The 25,731-nt window shown below is 49.4% G+C and overlaps 1 protein-coding gene across 3 annotated transcripts in view; it reads right to left on the reverse strand.

The window, feature by feature from the left end:
• LOC131822019 (IQ motif and SEC7 domain-containing protein 2-like) overlaps window positions 1-25,731 on the reverse strand; it is a 48,750-nt gene that overhangs the window by 12,368 nt on the left and 10,651 nt on the right. For all 3 annotated transcript variants that reach the window (XM_059158398.1, XM_059158400.1, XM_059158399.1), the window contains exon 2: window positions 11,282-11,311. In XM_059158398.1, coding sequence (XP_059014381.1) covers window positions 11,282-11,311 — 30 coding nt within the window. The remainder of the gene's footprint in view (window positions 1-11,281; window positions 11,312-25,731) is intronic.

Below are 25,731 nucleotides of genomic sequence, written 5' to 3' on the forward strand. Positions count from 1 at the left end.
GGGGGGGCCGGAGGGACAGTAAGGGGAGTGAGGCTGAGGGCCTGGTTTATCCAGTGCAGGGCGGACCCTGGGAGTGGAGCTGGCCCTTCCAGGTCAGCCAGCCCCTGTCCCCCACAAGCCCCTGAAGGCAGGTTGTGGTCAGGGCCCAGCCATTCCAGAGCCCAAGTAAAGGCTGGGAAATGTGGCTGCAGGCCATTCCAGCTACCCAATATCTCACTTGTGATTTGGAGGATGCCCAAATCTTAGATCCTTATAGACATCTTAGAATCTATTCTTGTCAGACTCTGAAGTACTTGTCGTCATCAGAAAGAGTGTTTCTCAAGTGCCATCTATGTGCCCACCCGTCAGCAGCCCCAGTTCTTGACTCCTTATCTCATTAAACCTGAGATGCAGAGCCCCTCCAGCTGCTGAAATGTTCGCCTCAGGGAAGCTCAGCAGCTGTGGGGAGCCCTACAGTGCTGAGCCAGACTAACAAGCCAAGGGGGCCACTCAAGGGCCCATGAACTGTGCTGCTCAGGGCTCCAGGGTCCTCCCAGTGCTGGGCACCCAGAGGTCCATGCGCACTGGCTCTCACAAACTCCCTCCTAAAGCCAAAGGCCTCCAAGAGTCCATAAGGGGAGCCAGGAACCAGGAAGACAGGAGGCTGCTGAATCAGCAGCCCAAGGCCCGTGGCCCAGGCAGGGAAGGAGGCGGTCAGGCTGCAGGGTGGGAGGTGGGGGGCTAGGTTCCTACCTGCTACTCCTCTCGGGGGTCTCCATGGGTCTGGACCTACCCTGAGGGCAGGCCCCCTGGCCGGGCGGTGCCTCCACTTTGTCACCACCCCCTCCTCCCCTGCCCCTCCCTAGAAGGAGGAACCAAAGAGGCGGGGCCGGGCCAGCTGGGCGGTAGGCCAAACTGCAACTGGAAACTTTGCTCCTTCCCCTGCTTCCCCAGGAGGACTGGGAACGCCAAGTAAGAGGAAGCAGTTTTGAGAACTCACAGTTGACTCCTCCAGGCCAAAGCCAGGCTAAGCTCCCTATATGCATCTTTGCTGGAATCTCCCCAAGCACCCTCTCAATTATGTGTCACTAGCTCTAGTCTCCTAAGGGGAAAACTGAGGCGGGGAGACTAAGTAATTGGGCACAGGTACTGTGCTACAAAGTGGCGGAACCTCAAGTTCAAGACCTGATTTGGCCATTCCCCAGATCAGGATTCTTCCTCCCTCGGCCATACTGCTGAAAACTTTCCACAGAAGCTCTTCAACAAACATTCTCATCTTCCATGCAATTAAAGAGACTCTGTTTTGTTGCTGTGCCCTGATGCTCCAGATCAAGTAATATTCAAATCAACCATTTGGGGAAATCAAGATGAGGCCCTGGCCAATATGCCTGACCACCACAATAAGCTCACAGTTCAGTTTCCTGGACTGGCTAAGAGAAATGCTCCCTGAAGAGAAAAGCAAAAATCAGAAGAAACGCCATTCTGGATCAAGAGGCTCTTCTCCCAGGGAAACTGCCCTGCCTGACTTTATAGATGGGGAAATTGAGGCCTGTAGAGGCAAAGAGTCTTGCTAATGTTCACACAGTCAGTCAGACTAGAATCCAGATGCCCTGACTCCCACCTACCTGTCACATATGGGTGGGGCTGGAGAAAGGAGAGAATTTGGACGATGTGAAGGATTGTGTGTGTTGGGGGGGGTGGTGATCCTGAAGAGTCCCCCAGCTCCAGCTCAGAGTGCTCCTGTCCTTTCAGGGCCCCAGAGCCCAGGCCCCTGGCTGTTCTAAGCAGAAGGCGGCCCTGGGAGGAGCCAGGGGGGCAGTGATCTAGAAGGAATAGGAACTGACAGGCAACAGGCCAGCCTTCCTGTCTTCCTGCCTCCCTGCTGGGGCAGCTGGTTCCTCTTAAGAAAGCCAAAGCCTCTGAGAGATACGCCCTCCGGACCACCGCAAAGTTGGCATCTGTGGGCCAGTTGTGGCCTCCTCTCCCTCCTCCCACTCTCTAAAGCCCCTGGTCCTCAGGGCTCGGCTCCAGCCTCAACTGCTTTTTTTCTCTCTCCTTCAGCAGCCCTTCTCACTCCTGCAGTTGCTGTGCCTTGTGCCCACGCACCCCTGGCCAGACCTTCCTCTTGGACTGGTAGAAGCTGAGAGACAGAAGTTCTAGTCCCGGCCTGAGGGTTGTGTGACCCAGGGCAAACTCCTTCCCCTCTGTGGTGAGGCAAAGAGCCTATAGCTGGGGGCCAGGTAGAGCCAGTGCAAGTCCTAGCTCTACCACTTTCTAGCTAGATAACCCCTCGGAGACTCAGTTTCTTTATCTCTAAGAGACAAGTGGCAAATTTCTACTTCACGGGTTCTTGTGAGGATTCAGTGAAACAAATGTGCATATATGATGAAGAGTCAGCTTGAGCCTGAAAGAGTCTGACCTCTCTCCCAGGAAGACTGTGGAGACCCACGGGGAAGCCTCTTTGTTTCAGGGAAGAGGAGAATTCTTGGAAAATATCTCTGAGCCACTCCTGGAACTCAGACATATCTGAGCACGTTGGGTAGACTCATGTGATGACCCAGTGAGCCAAAAGGAAGAGGAATTAAGGGTGAGGAGCTTGACCCCAGCCGCAGGGCACTGGTGGGGCCTTCACTCACTTATTCAACAGGTCCTGTGGACGAGGCACAGGGCCTTATCTCATGGAGCTTGTATCTGAGAGGAGACAGACATTCACCAACAAATGGAATGAAGCTGGGCAAAAAGGGGAGGTGGCAGGGGAGAGTGTTCCAGGCTGAGGAAACAACTTGGACAAAGGACCCAAGGCAATATTTCCAGGAACTGCGAGGAGGCCAATGCAACTGAGTGGAAAAAGCGAGGGGGAGAGAGGGGAGACTGGAGATGTAGGTGGGGGTCCAATCCTGCAGAGCCTCTGAGGCCATGATAAAGTTTCAGTATTGATACTAAGAGCAGTTTGGCAGCCTGTGATTCGTGGGTGCCCCCATTGTGGGGAGGGGGGAGTATCTCTGAAGCCCTTGAAATTGTATGGAAAATATTAATGAGTAACAGCATGTCTGAGGGGAGAGCAGATGGGTTTATGATCCCCAAAGGGCAGGGAAGCTCCTTATACGATTCCATTCACTTAGTGCCAACCCTAAGCTAGGGGCAGGCGCCCTAGAACCTTCTCTGAGCTGGCTGCTAGTCTCAGCCTTCCCCCACCCCACCCTCAACTTCAACCAGTGCTCCACCCAGACAGAAGCGCTCACATTCTTGCCTACAAGGCTGTCCAAGCCTTCCCTTGGCTTCCACTCAAAAGCCATTCCCCACCCCCCCCACCCCCAATGCCCCATCTCCACCTTCCTAGCTCCCCTTCGTTCTTCACAAGTCAGCTTAGAGGTTGTGCCCTCTGGGAAACCACCCTGACCCCCCTCCCCTGTTTCCTTCCCATCCTGAGCTTGTCTCTGCATCGTCTGTTCACATGTTGATGCTCCCTCTGGGCCGGGGCCCTGTGGGGACAGGGGCTGAGGCTTACTTATCCGCGTGTCCCCAGTACCCAGTACAGGGCACCTAGTCACACAGGTCAGTAAGTGGAGGTGGTGGTAGACAAGCCAGCCTGAGGCGGAGGCTGCAAGATGGGCTGGTGGACACTAGAGGGCACTGCGGCCATTGGAATCGTGGCCTGATGCTGCCCAGGAGAACCGAGGTGGGGCCCCAGGACCAGGTGCGCAGGGAAGCAGGGAAAAACTCTGTTCTTGGGGCATGCAGCTCCTGAGCTCTGGGCCTAATTGATCAGGGTCCCAGTCACAGCCTCCCAATTTACCTTCTGCTCCTGTTCTGGACCATTTCTCATGACAGCCCCGTTCCTCTACAGATACAGCTTTAGTTCTTCAAAAACGCAGGTGACAAACATGCCTCCCACAGTCATGGCATACATTTTCTGCTCTGCCTGGGACACTTTCCCCTTCACCTCACCGCACCCCCACTCCTCACCTGGCCAACTCCTACTTGCCCTCCAAGTCTCAACTTAGATGTCAGCTTAGAGACGCCTCCCTGGCCCTCAGGCTTGCTTGGGTACTAAGATGATTGCCCCCTGCACTTCCCCAGTAATTGTCTGTTTTCTCGTCTGTTTCCCTAATGGACAGTGAGTTTGTTCCAGGCAGGACTCTAGTCTTCACCATTGTATCAACTGCCTCTAATTTAGCGCGATGCCTGGCACACTGGAGGTACTCAATAAATCATCCTGGAGTGAGTGAATGGATCGGTGGATGAATGGATGGAAGGGTGGGTGGACAGGTGGGTGGGTGGATGGATGGATGGAGAACTCTGGCAATTCACTTTACCACCACAGGCTTCAGTTTCCCCACAGCTGTGATGTGCACACAATTGCCCCTACTCAGCAGGGTGGCCAAGAGGTTTAAAGAGAATGTGTGCCAAATTCTCCCTAACAGTACCTAATACACAGCGGACACTTTGTGGATCAAAAGCAATTATTAATATTTGGAATAGTTTTTTTTTAAAAGGCAGGGAGGGGAGAAGTTGAAAGAGACTCTGCCCTGAACCTGGGATGATCTCTCCCACTCACATTTACGATTTACACGTGGAAGATGGCTTTAATGATGAGAAAACTATCAATCTTATTAAAAATAACAACAGCACCACCGGCCAGAAACAGGAGGCCGCTGGGGAGGCGGTGGGCAGCCTCTAAGTCTCAGTCAGAGCGTATGAGGCCAAGGCCAAAGTCAGAGCGATGGGTATTGCTCCTGCATCTGGAGAGCAGTCATAATGGGCACAGCTGGTTCCAAACTCTTTACTCATAGGTGAAAACTTGTCTAAGAGGTCATTAATTCTCTCTGTAATTAATGTAAAAACTGCAGGGGTTTGTATTAATGGAAAAGTAAGCTCAAGCATCAAGCTGATAATATTGATAATGTGTGCTTGTAATTATATACTGCAGATAACTATAAATTCAGTCATGCGCTAATAAAATGTGAAAATTCCCAAAGCCACCAACAACTTGGTAGCAGCTGGTACTATGAGTAGCATTTATGCCAGTTGTTCCAAGGCTATGAAAACCACCACACACTTGTAGCAATGGTAATATTTACTGTGCCCTTAAAAACTGCTCTGGCATTTAAAGGGGGGAATTATTTTGATAAAATGGGGTGTTTTGATGGAAGACCATGGAACTTGAAAGCATAGTCAGCAAAGGTCAACTTGCATTAGAGTGGGAATGGAAGTCTTGATGGATGGGCAATCTGACCTCCTTGGGCTCTGAGCAGACCTTCCCCACCCCAGGCGCTGACCTCATTTGCGCACTAAGAAAAACTGCTTACCGTGGAAGTATCTGACCTCTCTCCCCTCACCCACTTCTAAGGGAACGGACTCCCACCAACAGCCCCTTGCTGTCTTGTGTTACCCCGGGCTGGACAGAAACACTGCGGGCACGTGAAATGGACCCTTAAGCTGGAAGGTCACGTAGCTTGCGGGTTGGCAGCCACAGCAGGTCTTGTGAAAGCAGAGTGGGCTAGTCCAGAGAAACGAGTCAGTGACAGAGATGACAGGGACCAAGCAAGCCATGAGATAGATAGAGAGATGAGACATGGGCCTGGGAGATGCAGAGAAAGAGAGAGAGAGAGGGAGAGGAAGAAAGAAATATGGGTTCTTGACTTCTTGGGCCTGCTTCCAGTTGGTGTGAGGCCCGGCTCTGTATACTTCATTTCTCAGATTCTGTGATATATAGCCTCACAGTAGTACCCCCCCACCCAACTCTTTATTCTGGAGCGAGTTTGAGTGGGCTTCTGTTCCCTGCAACAAAATGTACCCAGACTAAGACAAGGGAAAATTGGGGATATAAGTGCAGGGCTTGCATAAGCAAGACCACATAGGGAACATGATGGAGGGAGGGGGGAAGGCAATTATAAAGTGTTTGTGTTTGCTTACTCAAATGCTCCCTCATTTCCTGACAGTTGCTACCCTAGACACACGCTACAGCCACGCACTCACACACGCTGACATTCGGTGGCATGCAGAAACAAAGGCAGGAATGATTCGAGATGCTTTCATGCAGACACCCAGATGCCCATGGACAAGTTCCAGTGCCCCTGTGCTCTCCACACCCGCAGGGACATGGAATCGGTGGCACACAGGAGTGTGCCGACACACATGAACTCAGTGGCACTGCCCACAAGGCTCAGGGCAAGAGTCGCGCCTTGACTGGGCTCTGCGCAGCCTCCCTCCCCAGCTGCCAAGTGACTCATCCCTAGGGCTGCTAATTAAAGCCAGGACAGAGGGGACAGAGGCAAGGGGAGGGGAAGAGAGAGAAGGCAAGTTTATTTTGGTGCCAACTAGGCACGAAGCCAGCTTAGGGGTCACCCACTTCCTGGGGCTTGGCCAGGCAGAGGCAGGGGAAGGCAAAACAGGAAGGGGAAGGAAGACCCTCTTACCCCTTCTTGTCCCTCACGAGCTTCCTGGAATGGCACCTCCTTTGGGAAAATTACCCAACTCCCCGCCCCCCCATCCTCCTCTATCCTACTGCTGTTCCAGCTCTACCCACTCCCAACTCTTGTCCTCACAACTGGCTTCTCCTCTTCAGCACACTCCCATATGGGCTTGCCAGAGCCGGCTTGTCTGTGTGTGTACTCCGCTTTTGTCTCCCCAGCCCCAGCCCCAACAGACCACCCAACACAGGTCCAGTACCCAAGGAATGCTCTGCGGACTTCTGGAATGCAGTTGGGTTGACTCCAGTATACAGTGGTGACTGCAGCTCTGATGGTCTGAATTCCTATCCTAGGTCTCCTGTGGGCTAAATAACTTCAGCTAAGATTGGTCTCCTCACTGGTAAAATTACAAGAATATACACCTGATAGCATTATTATGGAGATTAAATGAGAGAGTACAGGTAAAGTGGTCAGCAGGGGGCCTGGCATACACCGGCTTCAGGCTTCAGCAGGGCTCACTGAGTGCTGCCGCTGTGAACACCCCACCTCAGGCCTGGGGTAGCAGCAATTAGGCAGAGCCGAGTTTCAAGCCCATTTCCACCCTGCAGTACCCGGGGAACGGCAAACAGAGTCACATATGCTCACAGAGCCTGCCTCACCCGAAAAATGGAGATTCGTGACATGATGCCAGAGATGTACTGAAAGATTTGAGCCTGTCAGGCATTCCTTGTGGAGCCCAGTCCTTAGAAGCTGCCTGAGAAATGGCAGCAGTGAATACTCAGGGCAGCAGGGAGGAGTTCAGACCTTCGGGGCCAGAGCATCCCAGGAGGGAGGAAACAGGCTGGATGGACCCGGGCAGCCAGGGAATGCTTCCCGGAGTGAGCAGGATGGCGTTGGGCCCGCAGAGCCAAAAGGCATTCAGCAGACACTCAAGTGACAGGGTTCCAGGCACAGGACGTGGTGGGAACAGAGAGTTGGACAGGGAGGGCAACAAGGCTACACCACCAAACAAGAGGCCGCACGTGAGGGAAGACTTGAACACAGCTGGATTGCCTCCGGGACTGGTGGCATCTCTGATATGTGGCTGGGGGAGCCTCAGAAGGTTCGTGAGGTCTCAGCTACCCGGACTGCCAAGAGGTCAAAACAAGGAAGAATCTTACAGATTATCTAATTCAAACTACCATCGCCATCGCCGTTGGACAGATGGGGGCACGGAGGCCCAGAGTGGGAGGCCTCCTCTGGGAACTGAGCCAGCAGTGGCTCCTCCTCCCACTTCTCCTCCCCAATGCAGCGGCTCCCGTTGCCATGGGGACATCCCTGACTCTGCGGGTGTCAGTGACTCCCCCTTCTCCTCCTTCCTTCCCTAGCAACGGGCCACCTCCTCGGCTCTCATCCTTGCGTGCCTGGAAACCCCAGCCTGGTCCCCAAAGCCCCCTAAGTCTCAGCCAGAGCCTCCCTACCATGGCAGTGCATCCAAACCTGGGATTCCTGGGCTTCTGGCTTCAGGCAGCAGAGGTATCGGGCCCTCCTCCCTCTTGGGGCACATCTCCACATCTTCAAGTTTTACTATCCATTAAAGACAACGGACTGGGGTAGAGGAGGGCAGAGAGCACTACTCTGTATTGTGCACTATTAGATGCTGAACCCTGTTTTACTTTCATTTCTCTCACCTCACCCAGAGAAGTCAGAATTGTCCCCATTTCACCATGAGGAAGCCAAGGATCAGAGAAGTTCAGAGACTTTGCAGAGAGCGCATAGGTAGGAAGCAGGCTCCACTGAGAACTAGTTTTGTGAGCTTGAGCCATCACCCTCTGCAGACCTTGGTTTTGAGTGCCTGTAGGCTTGACAACTTTTCACAAATCCACAGGAAGTCCGGGCACCTTCCTCTGCCACAGCCCTCGCGCAACACCAGCTGTTCAGCTCTAATTAGACTCCACACTTCCTCTGGCACCCCATACTTAGAAGCCCTCAGGCCTCGGTGGCTTTTCGATTTACTGACCCTGCTCCTTCCTTGCTGTACTGCTGTCGAAATAGCCAAGGCCTAGCCCCTCTCCTTGGCATGTCTTCTCCCCATCTAAACCTTTCCCTTTTACACACACAGACACACGACCTTTATTAGATGAGGACACTGGGGGCTCCAAGGGATGAACAGATTTTTCTCAAGTCACATAGCTAGAAAGTGACCTGGCCATAAATAGAGCCCTTTGCCCAGATCCAGTCACTGCCCTTGCTACCCTGCAGAGTCCCGTCTCTCCCTGCCAGCCTTCCCTGGCTCCCACTGATGACAGACGGTATCTGACCTAACCCCCGCTCCCTTCCCGTCCGTGTTCTGAACTTTAGCTCTTTTCCTGCCCAGACATATTTCAGCCCAACCCACCGAACCCATTCTGATCTTGTCCTTACTTCTGATGCACACTGGTTCCACTTCCAGAGATGTGAACCCCACCCCACCCCACCCCCACCCAGCCTCCATGCAGTGTCAGCCTATCAGTCTGCCATAGCCCAGATCGGATTTTGCCTTCTCCAGGAAGCTCTCCCAGACTCCTAACTGAAGTGAGCTCAAGAATCTAGGTGAGGTCCTGGTAGCATCCTCACATGCCCCCCGCCCCCGGCCCCTGCTCATAGCCCTCAGTTCCAAGTTCCAGGCTCTTCCCACCATGTTTGCCAGATCTTGCCGCACAGGGGCTATGTTGAGGACCCTTCCACAGCCCGAATGTGACCCTTGCTTCCCAACTGCTGAGTCCTCAAGGCCCCCGTAGACTCCTGGATGGGGGGCCCAGGACGGATTTGGGAAGTATGCCTTAATAAAACAAATGCTGGCTTTGGAAACAGACAGCACAGGGTATAAGGGGTATAAGCCAGAGTGATTCCACCCTGACCTCTCGCTCTTCTTTCCTCGGGCAAGGCGCTGACCCTCTGGGGCACCTCCTTTTCCTCATCTGTAAATCAGGGATCCCAAAACACATATAACAGGGCTGTTGTGAGTACTAAATAAGATCATGTTCAGAGTTCTTAATATGTAAGAAGCAAATGATCACCGCTATTATTACTAATATTAGGATGATGATGAGAAGGATTATTATTATCTGCAAGGCTGTCAAGAGCTCCCGCAGTGGTGGCGTGGGCAGGGCTCCGGGCTTGGTGCCAGGCAGACCTGGGTTTGAATCCTGGCCCAGCCATCTCCTTGTTGCGTGGCTGTATGCAAAACCCACACCCAGCCCCAGCTTCAGTTTCTTCAACTGTAAAACAATGATGATAAAGCCGGCCCAGGTCCCTCCTACAGTGTCACTGGGAGGATCAAACAAAAGGAAGGCCCTGACAACATTTGTAAGTTGTAAAGGACCAACGCATGTCATCGTGGCTTATGATTAGGATCATTAGTAAACACCCTGAGCTCTAGGTCCCAGGGACTTCTCTGCTGCAGAGAGCTGGGAGCTAGAGATGGCTTTGACGAGTAAGTAGCAGGGCTCCTCAGTGGTGTTGCCCCGTTGTCTTTCTCCAAACGTGCAGTGGGACAGTGGGATCTGTGTCCTTTGTCAGACTAGTGGCTTCCTAAAAGCTAGGACAGGCTGTGCCCATGCTTTACTCCTTGGCTGCATTCTGGGACTAATCGCATCTTGTCATGTACTCTTTGCCGGGACGCTAGGCCTGACTGCCTCCGTCATGGTCCCCTGCTTTCCTGCTGGCCACAGACCCTACCCTGGGCCTATTATCAGCGTTTTCATCCTGTGGTCCCTGCCTGGGATGCCAGGAAGCGGAGTGTCTCATTATGTACTCCCAGCTGGATGCTAGGGTCCTCAGTCCCCCTCCCGCACTGCCTGAATGGCCAGACCTGGGCCACTGCATATGGTTGGGCAAGCTGTGCCCTGTGCAAGGGTTCACATCCAAGATGGGGGCTGTGAACAGACGGGGGCTGACATGCAACCTGTGCTCTGCTCACTGAGCTGGGAACCCTGGTGAGAGGCTGTGGTAGCCCCTGGTACCCCGTGGTAACCCCGTGGTAGCAGGAAGCAAATATTCTTCCACCGATCCACTCAGTGCATTCCACCCTTCACAAAAGCACTGTGTATGCTAGTTAGGCACTGGCTAGCCCTGGCTGGGACTCAGTGTACCCATCCCATGCCTCTGTTGCCTGGGTCCCTCTCATCTCAGAAGCCCACCGCATCGCCCCTGGCCTAGATGCTGAGAGTGAATGGGCCTCAGCCTGGGTCCCCCATCATTCCCATATAGACCCTATCCTTGATACTTGTGACCTCACGAAGCCTCTAATGGGTTAAGCCCCCAGAAAGGCACAAACAGCCCTTGTCTTTACCCCACCTCCCCAAGTGGCAGACTGATCACACTGTGACAACTTACTGAAACCTGTAAGCCCTTTTTAGCCAGCATGTAAATAAAAAATGTGCCCTCGTCACCATAAGGTATGTTTATAATGTGTAGAGTGTGTCACGGAAGTCCACCTGGATCCCACCACTAAGGGCTGGTGCAGTTTGGGGCGCAGCACCAGCGCTAGACCAGGGAAGCCCCCCTTCTCTCATGCCCACTTCTCCTAAAAGGAGAAGATGGAGAAGGTCCCAGGTCCAGAGCCACCCTCTCTGCAGGATGGCGTTCCCACCAGGGCAGCAGCCATGAGTCCCTCTAGAATTCAGACCAGCCCAGAGGAGCTAGGGTCAGAAAGGCTGAGGAACAGTTTTCACCCCCCTGCCCACGCCTGCCACACTCACCCTAGCCCTCCCACTCGGCTCCATACCCACTCCTAATACCAATGGGACAAAAAACCCCTGGGGTCGACCCCTGCCCCTGCCCATGGATTCCCCAAGTAACAAACCAGAGGGCCCCACCCCAATCTCTGCCCCATCTCCCAACTGCTACTAGAGAAAGGGGGTACTGACCTGACTGTCCTGGAATTCTCACCATCAGATCTGAAAGGGAAACAGAAAAAAAAATCAACAATCAGCAATATGCTCTCAATGCTGCTTCTCCCTGTGCCCTAAACAATGGCCTCATGGCCAACACATATCACGAATATGAGGGATGGGGTATTTCATGCAGAGAAGAGCCAGCACGAAGGCTGGGAGATGGTGATGGGCCTGCCTGAGTTGTTGGGACAGGGAAGGGCACAGTGTGCCTGGGGTGGATGGAGCAAGGGGAGGAGTGGTAGGTGGTGAGGTCAGAGAGGAGCCTGGAACCAACCACCTGGGGCTTCGTGGGTCAGAGGGGGAAGCGAGGCCCAAATCCAAGTGGCTGAGAGGCAGCCTGCAGCTGTGGGCTAGGGCACAGCCCAAGCTTTAAACACAGAGGGACCTCCCCTTGGATATTCGTTCTGCCACATACCAGCCCAGTGACCCAGGCAAGCCACCTCCCTTCTCAGGACCTGAGCCTCAGTCTCCCCACTTGGAATACAAGGCCAATTCTGGCAGGGTTGTTGGGATGATTAAGCCCTTTGTAACCCAGCAGACAAATGCCAGGTATTATTAACAACACAGAAAAGGCTTTGCCAATTGCCTGGTCCAAACTGCTTATTTTCTAGATGAAGAGAAAGAGGCTGAGGGGGTAAGTGAGTCAGCCACTGGGCTCCTTTCTACTACATTGGTCTGCCTTCTTCATTGTGAGGCCCCCTCAGAGGTGAAGGAAGGGCGAGAGAAGAGAATGGAGTGGAGGACAGCTTTGAAGGAACTGAGGGAATGAGGGAAATCTGAGACCCGCCCATCTGGCTGCTCTTCCTCAGAGCAGGGTGTGTGGTGGGGTTGGGGGGGCACTTAGTGGAGCTGGTGCCTTGGAGTTGGGGAAGGGGAGGAAGAGAGACCAAGGAACTTGGAAGAAGTGGGAAAGTGTGGGAAGCAGCCTTTCTCATCCCCTTTGTCTTCTTCCTCCTCCTTCACACCCCTCCCCACTCCCTGCCCCACCTTTTCCCCTGCGGAGAAGAGAGAGAGAGAGAAAAAACACCTCACAGGCTCCATCCTCAGGTGAGAGAGCCAAGACAACCTCAGTGAGAGGAGCATCATCTATGTTGGGTGCAAAGTGAGAGACGGATGCACAGGGAGAGGAGGTGGACCTCAGGAGGGAGTATTTGTTAGAAGAGTGAATGGAGCCCTCACGGGGCGGGTGGGCAGGCAGGCCTCAGGGTGCTGGAGCTCTAACTGGGTGAGTACAGCATGCCCAGTTCTTTTTTTTTTTTTTTTTAAGATTTTATTTATTCTTTTGAGACAGAGAGCTACAGGGAGAGAGAGAGAGAGAGAGAGCGCATGAGCAGGAGGAGAGGCAGAGGGAGAAGCAGACTCCCCTCAAGCCTGGAGCTTGATCCAAGACCCAGATCATGACCAGAGCCAAAGGCAGAAGCCTAACCATCTGAGCCACCGAAGTGCCCAGTTCTGCTACTTGCTAGCCACGTAATCCTGGGGAAGGCACTCCCCTATGCCCTGCCTCAGCTTTTTCATTTGGAAAATGGGGTGGGGGAGAGAAGCCCTCCCCTCCACCAGGAGGCTGTGAGGCTCCGCCTAGGACAGTGTCTGCATGGCCCGTGGTCCGTGTTCAGCCAAGGACAGTAGCACTAACCTTTAGCCTTCAGAGCTCCCTAAAGGGACAGAGGACCAGGGCCACAAAGCACCTTTTTGCATTTATTAAAACTTTCCATCTCACTCTGTAGCAGCAAGATTGCTTCTGAGGCCTGGCCCAATTCTTCATAGGGACCAGGCTGGAGGGGTCTGACTTCGCTGGCTCCCCAACTGTCAACAGAATTGAGGCCAAACCCTTCAGCCACCCTCCCTAACACTAATACTCTGCTCCAAGCAGGCTCTGTCTTCTCGGATACCCCACCCCATCCCTAACCCCCAGCACACACTTAATCAGACCCAGACCTGGGAATGAATAGGAACCTTCCAGGAGCTCACAGGTGGACTCCCTTGCCCCAATCTTCTTTAGAGCATAAGCAACCTATATAATCACTACCATCAGCATGTGAGTAATCACTGAGCCCCTGCTAGGCACCAGGCAGACTCTTTGATCCTGCAATATGGGAACTGCTCATTCAATTCTAAGATGATGAAACTGAGACTCAGAGAGGTCAAAATGATTTGCCACATAGCATACAGGTAGGGGAGCTTGGCATAAAACCCAAAATCCATGCTCTTACCACCACCCTGGACACATACACACTGTTAAGATGAGTTCCCTTATCCTACCTCCCTAATGTCAAGACAGAATCTTCTTCTCCAGTGCTCTTTGTTCGAAGAGATTACCACATATGCACCTCTGTTCCAAAAGCATTTCTCTCTCTCTCTTTTTTAAAAAATTTTATTTATTTATTTATTTATTTGAGAGAGGGAGTGCACAATCAGGTGTGGGGAGGGGCAGAGAGAGAGGGAGAAGCAGACTCCCCACTGAGCGGGGCTCGATCCCAGGACCATTCTTTGAGAGACAGCGCAGACCTGGATAAGTCACTGCCCCTGGACCTTGGTTCCTCATCTATAAATAATGGGGCTATGTTAGTTGAGTTCCAGACAATCTTAGGCCCTAAACTTAACCCTAAAATATCTCATTTCTTCAGAATTCCAGAGTTTCTCTTTTGCATCAGCTGGGTTCAGCTGCCTACATAGAGACCCAAAGACTTGGGGTACCAGGCCTCTCTTTATCAATCCATGTCAGGAGAAGAGATCCATCTCTCCTGCTACTCCAAATGTCTTCTCCTAATGAAAGGTCCCTTAGGACCCCAGTCTCAAAAGGTTTAGTTGGGCCAATTCTTATCCTCAGGAGTGGTCCTCAATAAACAGTAACTTACTAAAAGCTATGAGTACAGTGACCACATTTTCTGAATCTAAAACTTGGCCATGTAATCAGACCAAGGATTTTAAGTGATCTCTACACCCAATGTGGGGCTCAAACTCATGACCCTGAGATCAAGAGTCTCGTGTTCTTCTGACTGAGCCAGCCAAGAGCCCCTGATCAAGGACTTTGACACTGCTGCTTCCAGGTACGAGAAGCAGTTTGGCAGATGGGACAATAAATAGCAAAATATTGGAAGTTCCTGAAACTTTGAGGGACTTAAGGGGACAATAGGCTGGAATACTTGAAAAGAATGTAAGCCCTTGAGTTGCCATATTGGGGTTTCTACCTTAGCCTCCTGACTGGTTCCCTGCCTCTGGTTTTGGTACTCTGAGCCTCCTGTAAACAGTGCGTGGGGAAATAATAAGGTGCTTTGCCCTAATATCCTAGAATTAGATAAACAAGATGATCCTCTGAGAGCTAAATTAATAAACATAAAATACATAAAAAATGAGACATGCAAAGTTACCTGAAAGAGAAAGACTGGTCCTCAAGTCAGGATTTGAGTTGAGTAACATGTCTAAAAAATTGGGTGTCAAAAGAAAGGAGACTGGACACCCATGGAGGTAAATTTTTTTAAGGAGGCTTGAAGGAGGGGCTCAGTAGGTTAAGCATCTGCCTTTGGCTCAGGTCATGATTCTGGAGTTCTGGGATCCAGCCCGCACTGGGCTCCCTGCTCATTGAAGAGTCTGCTCCTCCCCCTGCTCATGCTCTTTCTCTCTCATTCTCTGTTCTCTCTCAAATAAATAAATAAAATCTTTTTTTTTTTTTTTAATTTAAAAAGGAGGCTTGAAGGACAACTGTGAATAGGGCTCCTCCCAGCAGTACCCTGAGGAGAAAGAGGGGGGTACACTAGCCCACGGATCTCACAGGTCTCTTGCAAAGCACAGAACCAATCCTGGGGTAGCCATGGACCTTCTCTCCTAGCCATCACCTAGTCTAACTACAAGTCTCGTCAGTGGAGCACTCCCTCCTCACTACTGAAAGAACATCTCTGAAATGCAAATCAGCTGACATGGTTCTCCTGCTTCAAGTATTCAGTAACTCCCCCCATTGACTTCCCTGCCTGTTCAGCCCAAGCACTCCAAAGCTCTCCATCTCACTCTGCCCTCCCATTGACTTTTCTAGCACATCTGGTACTTGCTACCTGGAACACTCCTGCCCCTCTCTAGGTCTTTTAACTGTGTTACAGCGATATGTGAAATAGTTTTAAAAGTCAAATTGTGAAAGGATCTCAACAGAATGAGACTCCTTTTCAATGACATTTTTTTTCTGAGTTCACTTTCAGATTTCTAAAGTATATGTTCATATTATATTGCTAATCTGCTTGTGAAATTTATTTTCTTGTGTGTCTTTTTACATTTTTTTGTGTAATAAATGTATGCAGATTTTCAAGTCACAAGGACTGTGAGGATTATAACAGAAAACACAAATTCCCCACTCTACTCCCTTCCCACCCTTGACCCCCACTGTCAGAAATACCACCACTGCTTGCTCAGGTATTTGCCTTCTCATTTCTAAAGAACCCAGGCAGGGCGCCTGGGCAGCTCAGTCAGTTAAGCAGCTGCCTTTGGCTCAGGTTATGATCTCAGGGTCCTGGGATGGAGAACCGAGGACCGACCCTTGCTCAGCAGGGAGCCTGCTTCTCTCTCTTCCCCTCCCCTGCTCATGCTCACCATAGTATGTGCGGTAACTGTACTTCATTTCCCATACAACTTTTCTTTTTCCCTGGTATTTTTTTAAAATTTTTATTTACTTGACAGAGAGAGATGACAAGCAGGCAGAGAGGCAGGCAGAGAGAGAGGAGGAAGCAGGCTCCCTGCTGAGCAGAGAGCCTGAAGCAGGGCTTGACCCCAGGACCCTGAATCATGACCCGAGCCGAAGGCAGCGGCTTAACCCACTGAGCCACCCAGGCACCCCACTTTTCCCCTGGTATTGATGGTGATGTCTTTGCTTGCTTAGTTTTCTTCATATCTATGACTGGTTTTCCCCGAACTCTGTTGGGAGTACATTTCTCTTCTCAATGTGTTTTGACACCTCAGATAACCCATCAGATTTTTTCTTTTCTTTTTTCTTCCTTTCGAGAATTTGTCCCAACTGCAATTCAGGCTGGGTGCTCTCTAGACCCGCATAATGGTGCACGGAGGGTCTTGTCCCTGCCCCAGCACTCTGGGATTCCTTTCACCTGTCTTCTGTGTTTGAGAACACTGCTCCACTGTCTCCTAGCTTCCAGTGTTGCTGTTGAGAAATCCAATGCCATTCTCTTTCTTGAAACTTTGTGCATGATATGTTTTTCTCACCAACCCCTGGAAATTTTCAGGATCGTCTCTTTATCCCTGGCATTCTGCAATTCTACAGACATACCTTGGTGTAAATCTTTTTATCATTTATCTTGCTGGCTACTCAGTGAGATTTGCATCCTTCAGTTCTGGGACATGTTCTTGTATTTTGGCTTTGATCCCTTCCTTCCTGCTGTTTCCTCCATTCTATTTCTGGAACTCCTGTTGTTGGATGTTGGAGTTCCTCAACTGATCCTCCAATTTTCTCATCTTTTCTCTTCTGTTGTCTATTCCTTCATCTTGTTATTCTGCCTCCTAGGATATTTTGTCTCCTTTTATTTTCTAATTCTTCCCACTGAAATCTTTATTTTGACTCTCGCTATCTTTAATTTCCCAGGTTTCTTCTCCTCCCTCCTGACCTCAGTTCCTTCCAAATCCCTTTGTTTTCTGTTTGTTTGCTTACTTGCTTTTTTGGTCACTCTTAGAGGTTCAAATAGCTTTGTACTATCCGATCATCTCTAGCTACCTAAGACTTGCCCGTGCATGTGTGCATGCGCAAGAGCACACACTTGCGCATGTGTGTTTGTGTGTGTGTGTGTGTGTGAGAGAGAGAGAGAGAGAGAGAGAGAAAGAAATGTTAGTTGCACTGAGGTTTAATGTACATAAAATCAAATATACCTGTCTTAAGGGTCCTTGGCTGGTGATCCTTGGCAATTGGTTCCCATGACACTAACAAGCAGATGGAAAGCTCTGTGCATAGCTGAAGCTTGCCAAATGGTGGGCTTCACTACAGTTGCTGGGCTGAAGCCTGTTCTTTTGTTGAAAGACTCCCACGTGTCATCTTTTGGAGGCCTTTTTCTAGAGCCTTTTAGTTTCCTCAAAGAAGACTACTTTCCTCTCTTGTATGCTCCTGACTTTGGTGTCCTAGAAGTAGGGGAGTGGGAGGAGGTTGGAGTCCCACTGTTTTGGGATGCAGATCCCTTTGCTTATATCCCTGCTTCATCCCACACTTCACTGTGCCTGCTATCCCCAAGCCCAGGGCCCCCTAACTTCAATTTCTCCAAAGAATCAACCCCCATCTGCAGAGATGGGGCTTGGTGGTGGTGGGGGGGTGAGGTCCCTCACTAGATGGGGCCATGAAGGGACAAGAAGGTCTGTTCACAGACTTTCAATATTCTCCCTGTTTTTAATTCCACACCTCACCCAGCCTTCTGTGGTTCCTAGCATCTCTGAATCCTAAGCATTTCTGGGGCTCTCTGGGCAGAATAGATTACTTCTGGTCAGCTTCCCAGACCCTGTGCATTTCTACCTTTTTTATTTCTTTACTCATATTTCAGTTGGGTTTGAGGAAGCAGCAGAGATAAATAAGTTTATTCAACTCATTATGTTTAACAGGAAGTTCCTCTTCTTGCTGCAGCCAACTCCTATTCATCTTCAGTGACTCATTTAGGCAAGACCTCTTCCAGAAAGCTTATCTGAATGTCTCTAGGCTGGATGAGGAGGCCCTCCTCTGTTCTCCCGCAGTGTCCTTTTCTTGCTTCCATCACAGCCCCGATCAAACTTATTCTGAAAGTGTCCATTTCCATGCCCCACTCTCCTTGTAGATTAGGAGCCCCTGTAGATTAGGAGCAGTCTAGGGCTGTGACTTAGTCATGCCTGTACCTCCAGACCTCACGGTCTGGCCCACAGAGGTACAGAGCTACTATGTGGTGATGGAATGAATGAATAAATGAATGACTACCTGAATGAATCAGACCCAGTTGGAGGGATCATCCAGAAAGGGAAATAAGCTGAAGCTGATTTTTCCTCTCCAAGACCAGTTCCCTAAAAGCTGTAAGTTCCCTAAAAGCTATATGTGCATGCTTGCCCACTGAAACAGGACTTAAAGCCATGGAAAAATGGGCCCAGCTTCTATGCCCTACATTTGGTGGATGGTTAAGTACATTATGGTATATCAGCTACCATTAAAAATAATGCTTGCGACGAATATGCAGTTACATGCGGGAAATGATCAAGTGAAAAGAAGCAAGAAAAACTTATATGTGCTATATCATTTCAGCTATATGAAAAGAATAAAAAGAACAAGGGAAATACACCAAATGCTCGCAGTGGCTGTCTTTGTGCGCTCTAATTACAGGTAATGTTTTTCTCCTCTACTTTTTTTTTTTTTTAAGATTTTATCTATTTGGGGCTCCTGGGTGGCTCAGTGGGTTAAGCCTCTGCCTTCGGCTCGGGTCATGATCTCAGGGTCCTGGGATCAAGCCCCACATCGGGCTCTCTGCTCAGCAGGGAGCCTGCTTCCCTCTCTTTCTCTCTCTGCCTGCCTCTCTGCCTACTTGTGATCTCTGTCTGTCAAATAAATAAATAAAGTCATTTTTCTAAGATTTTATTTATTTAATTGACAGAGATCACAAGTAGGCAGAGAGGCAGGCAGAGAGAGAGAGAGAGGAGGAAGCAGGTCCCCTGAGGAGCAGAGAGCCTGATGCGGGGTTCGATCCCACGACTCTGGGATCATGACCTGAGCCAAAGGCAGAGGCTTTAACCCACTGAGCCACCCAGGCGCCCCTCTCCTCTACTTTTCTGAGTTCTTCTACATTTTCTAATGCAAGTGCATTAAATGTCTAATTTTTTAAAAAGCTCCTAAGAAACGAAGGTAAATGTACTGAGAGTGCCATGGAGAAAACACTGTGAAGGGCACCTGAGAGTCTGAGTGCAGGTCCAGCAGTGCTTGCTGGGAAGGCTCTGTTCTCCACTGTCCAGAGGCCTTGAAGACTCAGACCCACGGAACACCACCCCCTCTCACTGCAAAAGAAGGATGTTGCTCTGGAAGCCAAAGGAGGAGGATCTTGGGAGTCTAGCTTCTTAAAAATCACATCACCATAGGCCATACTGGGAAACAGAGACCTCTACACTGGGCTCCAAACTTCAGATGCCCCTCTCCATGAGATGAAGAGTCTGTGGGGCCAAGGGAATATGACTGTCAGGATCTTTGGCTCTCTGTCTTCCAGACTGCACTCCAGGTACCCAGAACCCCAGAATTCCCTGCTCATATCTCTTGAGGTTATTTGCAAGAATTGTTTGGTCTTATTATCCAGGTCCATCTGCTAGGGCCAACAGGTGGCCAAGGGGAAGTTGGAGGGAGGTGGGGCTTTGATGTCGCCTTGAGTGTCCATATACATATCAAGGTTCTATATGAACCACAGGTGGGAAGAGAAGGGGGGAGGGCCAAGGGCCTAAGCTGGTACCTTGATGGGCCCTGCAGAAGTAGAGGCAGGCAAGTCCATAGGTCCTTGCGCCTTCAGGGTTTACAAAAAGGCCTAACACTTAGAGGTGGACAGATCTGTGTTCAAAACCACTTATTTGCTGTGAAACCATGAATGAATCCATTCCTTTATCCGAACCTCAATTTCCCCAACTGTAAAATAGGTATAGTAATTCCAACTTCAGAGGGTTGCAGTGAGGTTTGCTAAGGACAAATAGGCCTAGTGGTTATGAGCACAGGCTTTGGGTCAGAGGGGCCTAGGCCTCAGTGGCAGCTCTGGCCTCGGTAACTATGTGATTAACATCTATAAGGCCCCGTTTATTCCTTAGTATAATGGAGATAACAACAGGGTTAACCTAACAGAGTTGCTGGAAGGATTGTGGTTGTAAAGAATATGTAATAACATTGGAAAAGGCTTAAATGAGGAAAGGCTGCTTAATAATCGTTGTACAAATATTGGTTATGGTAGAGTTGATGGGGCCTCCTGTACTCCCCATCCCCTCTGCCCAGCTTTTTTTTTTTTTTTTTTTTTTTTTTTTTTGCCATAGCTCTGACCACTATAGGACATATTCTGTGTCATCTTGTTTCTTTTCTGCCCCTGCTCCACACCCCGCCCCCCAACATACACACAATAGAATATCAGCTCCGCAGGGCAGAGATTTTACCTCTTTTGTTCACTGTGTCCAAACACCTAGAACAATGCGAACAGAGAAGATGTTCTTCTACAGTTAAGTGGATATCTGCTCCTTAGGGGCAAAAAGGCATTCTTGGCAAATACAATAGTCAGAATATAGGCATGGGGGCACACATAAGTCTGTTATGCTTAGGAACCCTAGACAGTTCAATACAACTTGAATACTGGTCAGGAAGGGAAGACCGTGGCTAGAGAGATGAGTGGAGCCATGGTCTGATCAAAAGGAGCACACGAGAGCTTTCCTAGACCATAAATGGTATAAAGACTTACTTGTGATGATGGCCAGGGAATGGAAAAGCCCTCGGGGAGAGGCAAAGATACCTCCCAAGTTCAAGAGCCACCTAAATCATGACAATGTGAAAAGTGACTGTAAAAAACCTCTTGAAAGATAATTCAGCTGGAGAAAGACTCCTGCCTAAGGGACCAATCTGAGCCCAATCTGAGCCTAGAAATGACACAGAGGGAGGTAGAGAGGTCAGGAGGGTAAGAGAATGGTGACATGCAAGAAAATCTCATAAGGGTTAATAAGAGAGAACAACCAGATGAACCACCGGACAAATCAGAAAGCTTGGGGGATAATGAAGCCACTGTCAGTAATGGATCCACCCGACATCCAAGGCCAAAATGGTGGCAGGGAAGCAAAATGAAGGCCGTGGCAATTTCAGCTGCCGTTTATCCTTTTGCTGGTGATTACTCTTCCTAAGGGGTCCTTGATTACCACTATTCATTGAACAAGTTCTGGGATGCTGAGGATGATGATGAAGATGGCTGCATACTTCAAAGAAATGTTTAGCTATTGTTTTTTAAATTTCTTCCTCAGAAAATGAGGCAAGTGCCACTTCACATTTTTTATTTTAAAAAGAAGACAGGCAGAGGCTACAACAAAGAGCCTTGAATACCAGGCAAGGGTATATTGTTCTGTAATTTCTGGGGAGTCCTTGGGGAGCTCAGCCCTGGGCGTGATAAGGTCAAAAGCTGCCTTCCCCCAATTCATGCTCCTTCCTGTCAAGCAGGCTTTATTTGGTCTTTCGCTTATTCTGCCTTCTAGTAATGCAGAAAGAATAAAGTGACTATTTATTAGGCACCTACGAAGGTTCAGGCTTGTGTTATGTTCTTGACAGCTGGGCGAGATGGTTATTCTTCTTGCCATTGTATAAATATGAATACTCAGGCTCAGGGTAGCAATGTGATTTGCCTAGAGTTATGCAGTTAATGATCGGTGGAGCTGAGATTCAAGTCTGGGTTGGTCTGACTCTAAAACCAATGCTTTTAACTTCTACAGCTGTGGTTTCCTTCTGTTATGTCAGAGCTAAGTGGCACTTCATCTCCCATACCAGCCTGTGAGCTTGGCCTCTCTCCCTCACCTGGCTCCAATCTCCCCTACACAACATGCCGCCCAAGCCCCTGCCCCCACCTTCCCACCACCCATGAGCATTGGGGTGGGGGGGAGTGCTTCTGAAAGAAGCAATCATTCAAGGTCAGAGGGGGAGCGCCAAAACAGGAAGGTGGTGTTAGGTACAGGTATTGCAGCCCAGATCAGCTCCACATTATGACAAAAAAAAAAAAAAAAGAAAGAAAAAAAAAAGAAAAAGAAAGAAAGAAAGAAGAAGAAGGGGGAGAGAGAGAGAGAGAGAGAGAAAAGGAAAATGGAACTGGTTCTCTCTCTAGCCCTCCCTTCCTGCCTCCCTCTGCTAGAGGCAGAGGGATGGAAGTTCAGTGATGATGGGGAGGAGAGTGGGTGGAAAGGGGAGCAGCTTAGAGCAGCTCGATGTTGCAGAAACCTCAGCTCAGACTCAAAGCCCCCTCCTGCGCACTAGGGGCCCATCTCTGGCCTACCTGCTCCTATTGCCTAAGCAAAGCAGGCTGGGTTGAGCTCCTGGGAGCCCACTAAAATGAATGTGAAAAATAAAAAAAGGTATGAAGTCCTAACAGTGAAGAGGATGGAAGAAAGTGGTATTGATGAGAGATTTCAACAAATTTCTGGAAGCAAAACAAAAACAAAAACAACGAAAGAGGAGAATATTCATAGTTGAAGGGACACCGTTTAGGGGGTTGCAGCCAGGGTGGGAGCCAATCTGGCCAGCAGAGGTCCAAAGAGATTGCAGACATGAAGATGGTAGGTATGAGGAAGGGCAGGAATGGTCAGGATCTGAAAATGGGGGTATATGCTGAAGGTAAGTACATGAAATCCTCCCCTGCTCCCCTAAGCCCCAAATCCAGAATCCAAGCTGCCTGGCAAAGCAAGATATCAGAGAGCTCCTGACTAAGGGAATGAACCTATCTGCAGTCAATTAGGGCCCCCAGGGGCCTACTGGTGTCCCCAGGATGAAGTGCTTTTCATTCTGGCATTCAGGGAGCACCCATTATAATAGCCAGCCCCCTGGTGTCTCACCTAAAATAAAGCCAGCAAGTGGATAAGCCAGTCTGGGTGTAAGGGCATCTCAATCAGACTTTCTCCTAACTCATTCATAGACTATAAGATAGAAAGTATGAGGGAAAAGACAGGCAGCCTCGGGGATCAATCCAGGAAGTTGCACATCTAACTGGCGGACATTCCAGAAAGAGAAAACAGAGAAAATGAAAGGAAAGAAACTACCGAAGAAATTATGTAAGGAGAGATCAAAAGAATCCAACTGAACCGACTCACTGAGTACCAGGTTGGGTGAATGGAAAACAGACCTTGAACTGATTACATAGTTTACATAGCTGGTTACATAGGTGTATTTGGCTTGTAAAAATTGAGCAATTCATTTGTGACATGAGCACTTTTCTGTATGCATATCATATTTCCATGTGATATCTAAAAAAAAAAGAAAAAAAGAAAAAAAGAACACCTTCTCGAAATCTTCCAGCAAACTCTCTCCAGAAGGTGTGCTATGATTATCTGCAGTTTCAAGGAACTCCACGGGACAGTAACGACATAAATGAACAAGTGAGCGAACAAATAAGGGAGAAAGAAAGTTCTGGTCTCAAATACAAAGCAAAGTAAACAGTGGCATGATTTTGAGCCATGTCATAGAAAATAAGAAAGGAAAATGCATTTGCTTTTTTTTTTTAAGATTTTATTTATTTATTTCATAGAGACACAGCGAGAGAGGGAACACGAGCAGGGGGAGTGGGAGAGAGAGAAGCAGGCTTCCGACTCAGCCCGATGTGGGGCTCGATGTGAGGCTCAATTCCAGGACCCTGAGATCATGACCTGAGCCGAAGGCAGACGTTTAACAACTGAGCCACCCAGGTGACCCTGCATTTGCTTTTGACACTAGGAACATCTTCCTGGGAGTACAGAGATTGTGACAGCGGACCATGGAAACTGAGGTGCAATTATAGTCCTAAGCACATGAACACAGTGCATTATTGGTGGTCGGTTTGTCTGGATAAACCACCAAACACCTAATTGTTACAGAATGCAAATGCAGTCAACCCTGTGGAATGCAAAAGTACTGAGCACAGAATGTGGGAGGTGCCAGGGTGGAGGAGAGAGGGAGGGGAGGATGGGGCCCTAATAACTATGTCTTAGAGACCAAGTGGTGAAGAGATAGTGTGGAAAATGGATGGAATAGGAAACCGTAGTTTAAAACACTGCTTGTTGGGGGGCCTGGGTGGCTCAGCGGGTTAAAGCCTCTGCCTTCGGCTCAGGTCATGATCCCAGAGTTCTGGGATAGAGCCCCTCTTCGGGCTCTCTGCTCAGCGGGGAGCCTGCTTCCTGCTCTCTCTCTCTCTCTGCCTGCCTCTCCGCCTGCTTGTGATTTCTGTCAAGTAAATAAATAAAATCTTTAAAAAATAAAAATAAAAAATAAACAAAACACTGCTTGTTAAAGTTACAAAGGTAACTAACAGAGGAACCGAAGTAGTAGTATAACTATCGCAATCTATGAAAGGGAGAGAGTCAGGTGTTGTAAAGAAGCTAGATCCTGGGGCGCCTGGGTGGCTCAGTGGGTTAAGCCACTGCCTTCGGCTCAGGCCATGATCTCGGGGTCCTGGGATCGAGTCCCGCATCGGGCTTTCTGCTCAGCAGGGAGCCTGCTTCCTCCTCTCTCTCTGCCTGCCTCTCTATCTACCTGTGATCTCTCTCTGTCGAATAAATAAATAAAATCTTAAAAAAAAAAAAAAAGAAGAAGCTAGATCCTCATTTGTCTTAGTAGAAAGAAGTCAGTAAATAATGTTTAAGTTGATAAATGAAGGGCACCTGGGTGGCTCAGTCGTGATCCCAGGGTCCCTGCACTAGGCTTCCTGCTCAGCGGGGAGTCTGTTTCTCCCTCTACCTCCTCCCTGCTTCTTGTGATCTCTTTCTCTCACAGTGCGCTCTCTCTCAAATAAATAAATAAAATGTTTTAAAAAGATCAAGTTGATAAATGAAGAAATAACCACGGAAGCATGTTATTTAGAGATGTGAAATCACCACCAGAAAACCTAAATGGTAAAAGCAGTCACCTCCGAGGGCTGGAAGGGGGGAATAGGGAGACATAGGCTTTTTATTATATACATCTTTGTGTACTCTTTGCCTTTTTTTAAAAAAATGTTTTATTTTTAAGTAATCTCTCTGCCCAACGTGGGGCTAGAACCCACCAAGCCCAGAGATCAAGAGTTGCATGCTCTACTGCCTGAACCAGCCAGCCTCCTGCCCAGTATTTGCCTTTTTAAAATTATGCAAATGTACAGCTTTAACTTAATTTAAAAAAAAAAACAAGCCCCTCCTCTTTCTTTGGACCTCAGTCTCCCTCACAGGACGGACAGAAGAGGGAGGGTGATGATTCCACGTGATGTGAGGGCCTGTTCTCCAGTGCAGCCTTCTTTTTAGAGCAGGAATGAGACAGGCTACAGCCCCCGCCCCCAACTAACACCTCAACTCCTTCTGGAGTCACAGTAGTCGGTGAGGGTACCTTCTCAGCTGCTCCAGCCTGTACGGCCCTCCAGTCCCCTTCCAGCCCCACGGTCGTCTGTCCAGCCTCTCCAGCCTTCCATTCATTTGACTATTTACGCCAGTTAGTTATTTATACCTGCCTGAGTCACAAAGGATTTGAGGTGGCTTACTCCAATAACACAGATAAAGGAAGAATTAAAAAATTGAACTAGAAAATAGGACTCAGAAAAAGAGATCAACAAAGATGCTCAAACTGTATTTCAAATTGGCCGGTAGCTGGGGAACTAGAGCGAGATACAATGAGCCATGATAGCCTCATGTTAGGAAGGAGGAAATACAGCCGTTCTCCAGGGACATAAATCTTTGCCGGGCAAGAAATTTTGCAAATCACTGTCTGTGGGAGATTTCATGAAGGAGAAGGA

The sequence above is a fragment of the Mustela lutreola genome, chromosome X, assembly GCF_030435805.1.
Source record: "Mustela lutreola isolate mMusLut2 chromosome X, mMusLut2.pri, whole genome shotgun sequence".
Classification (NCBI taxonomy): Eukaryota; Metazoa; Chordata; class Mammalia; order Carnivora; family Mustelidae; genus Mustela; species Mustela lutreola.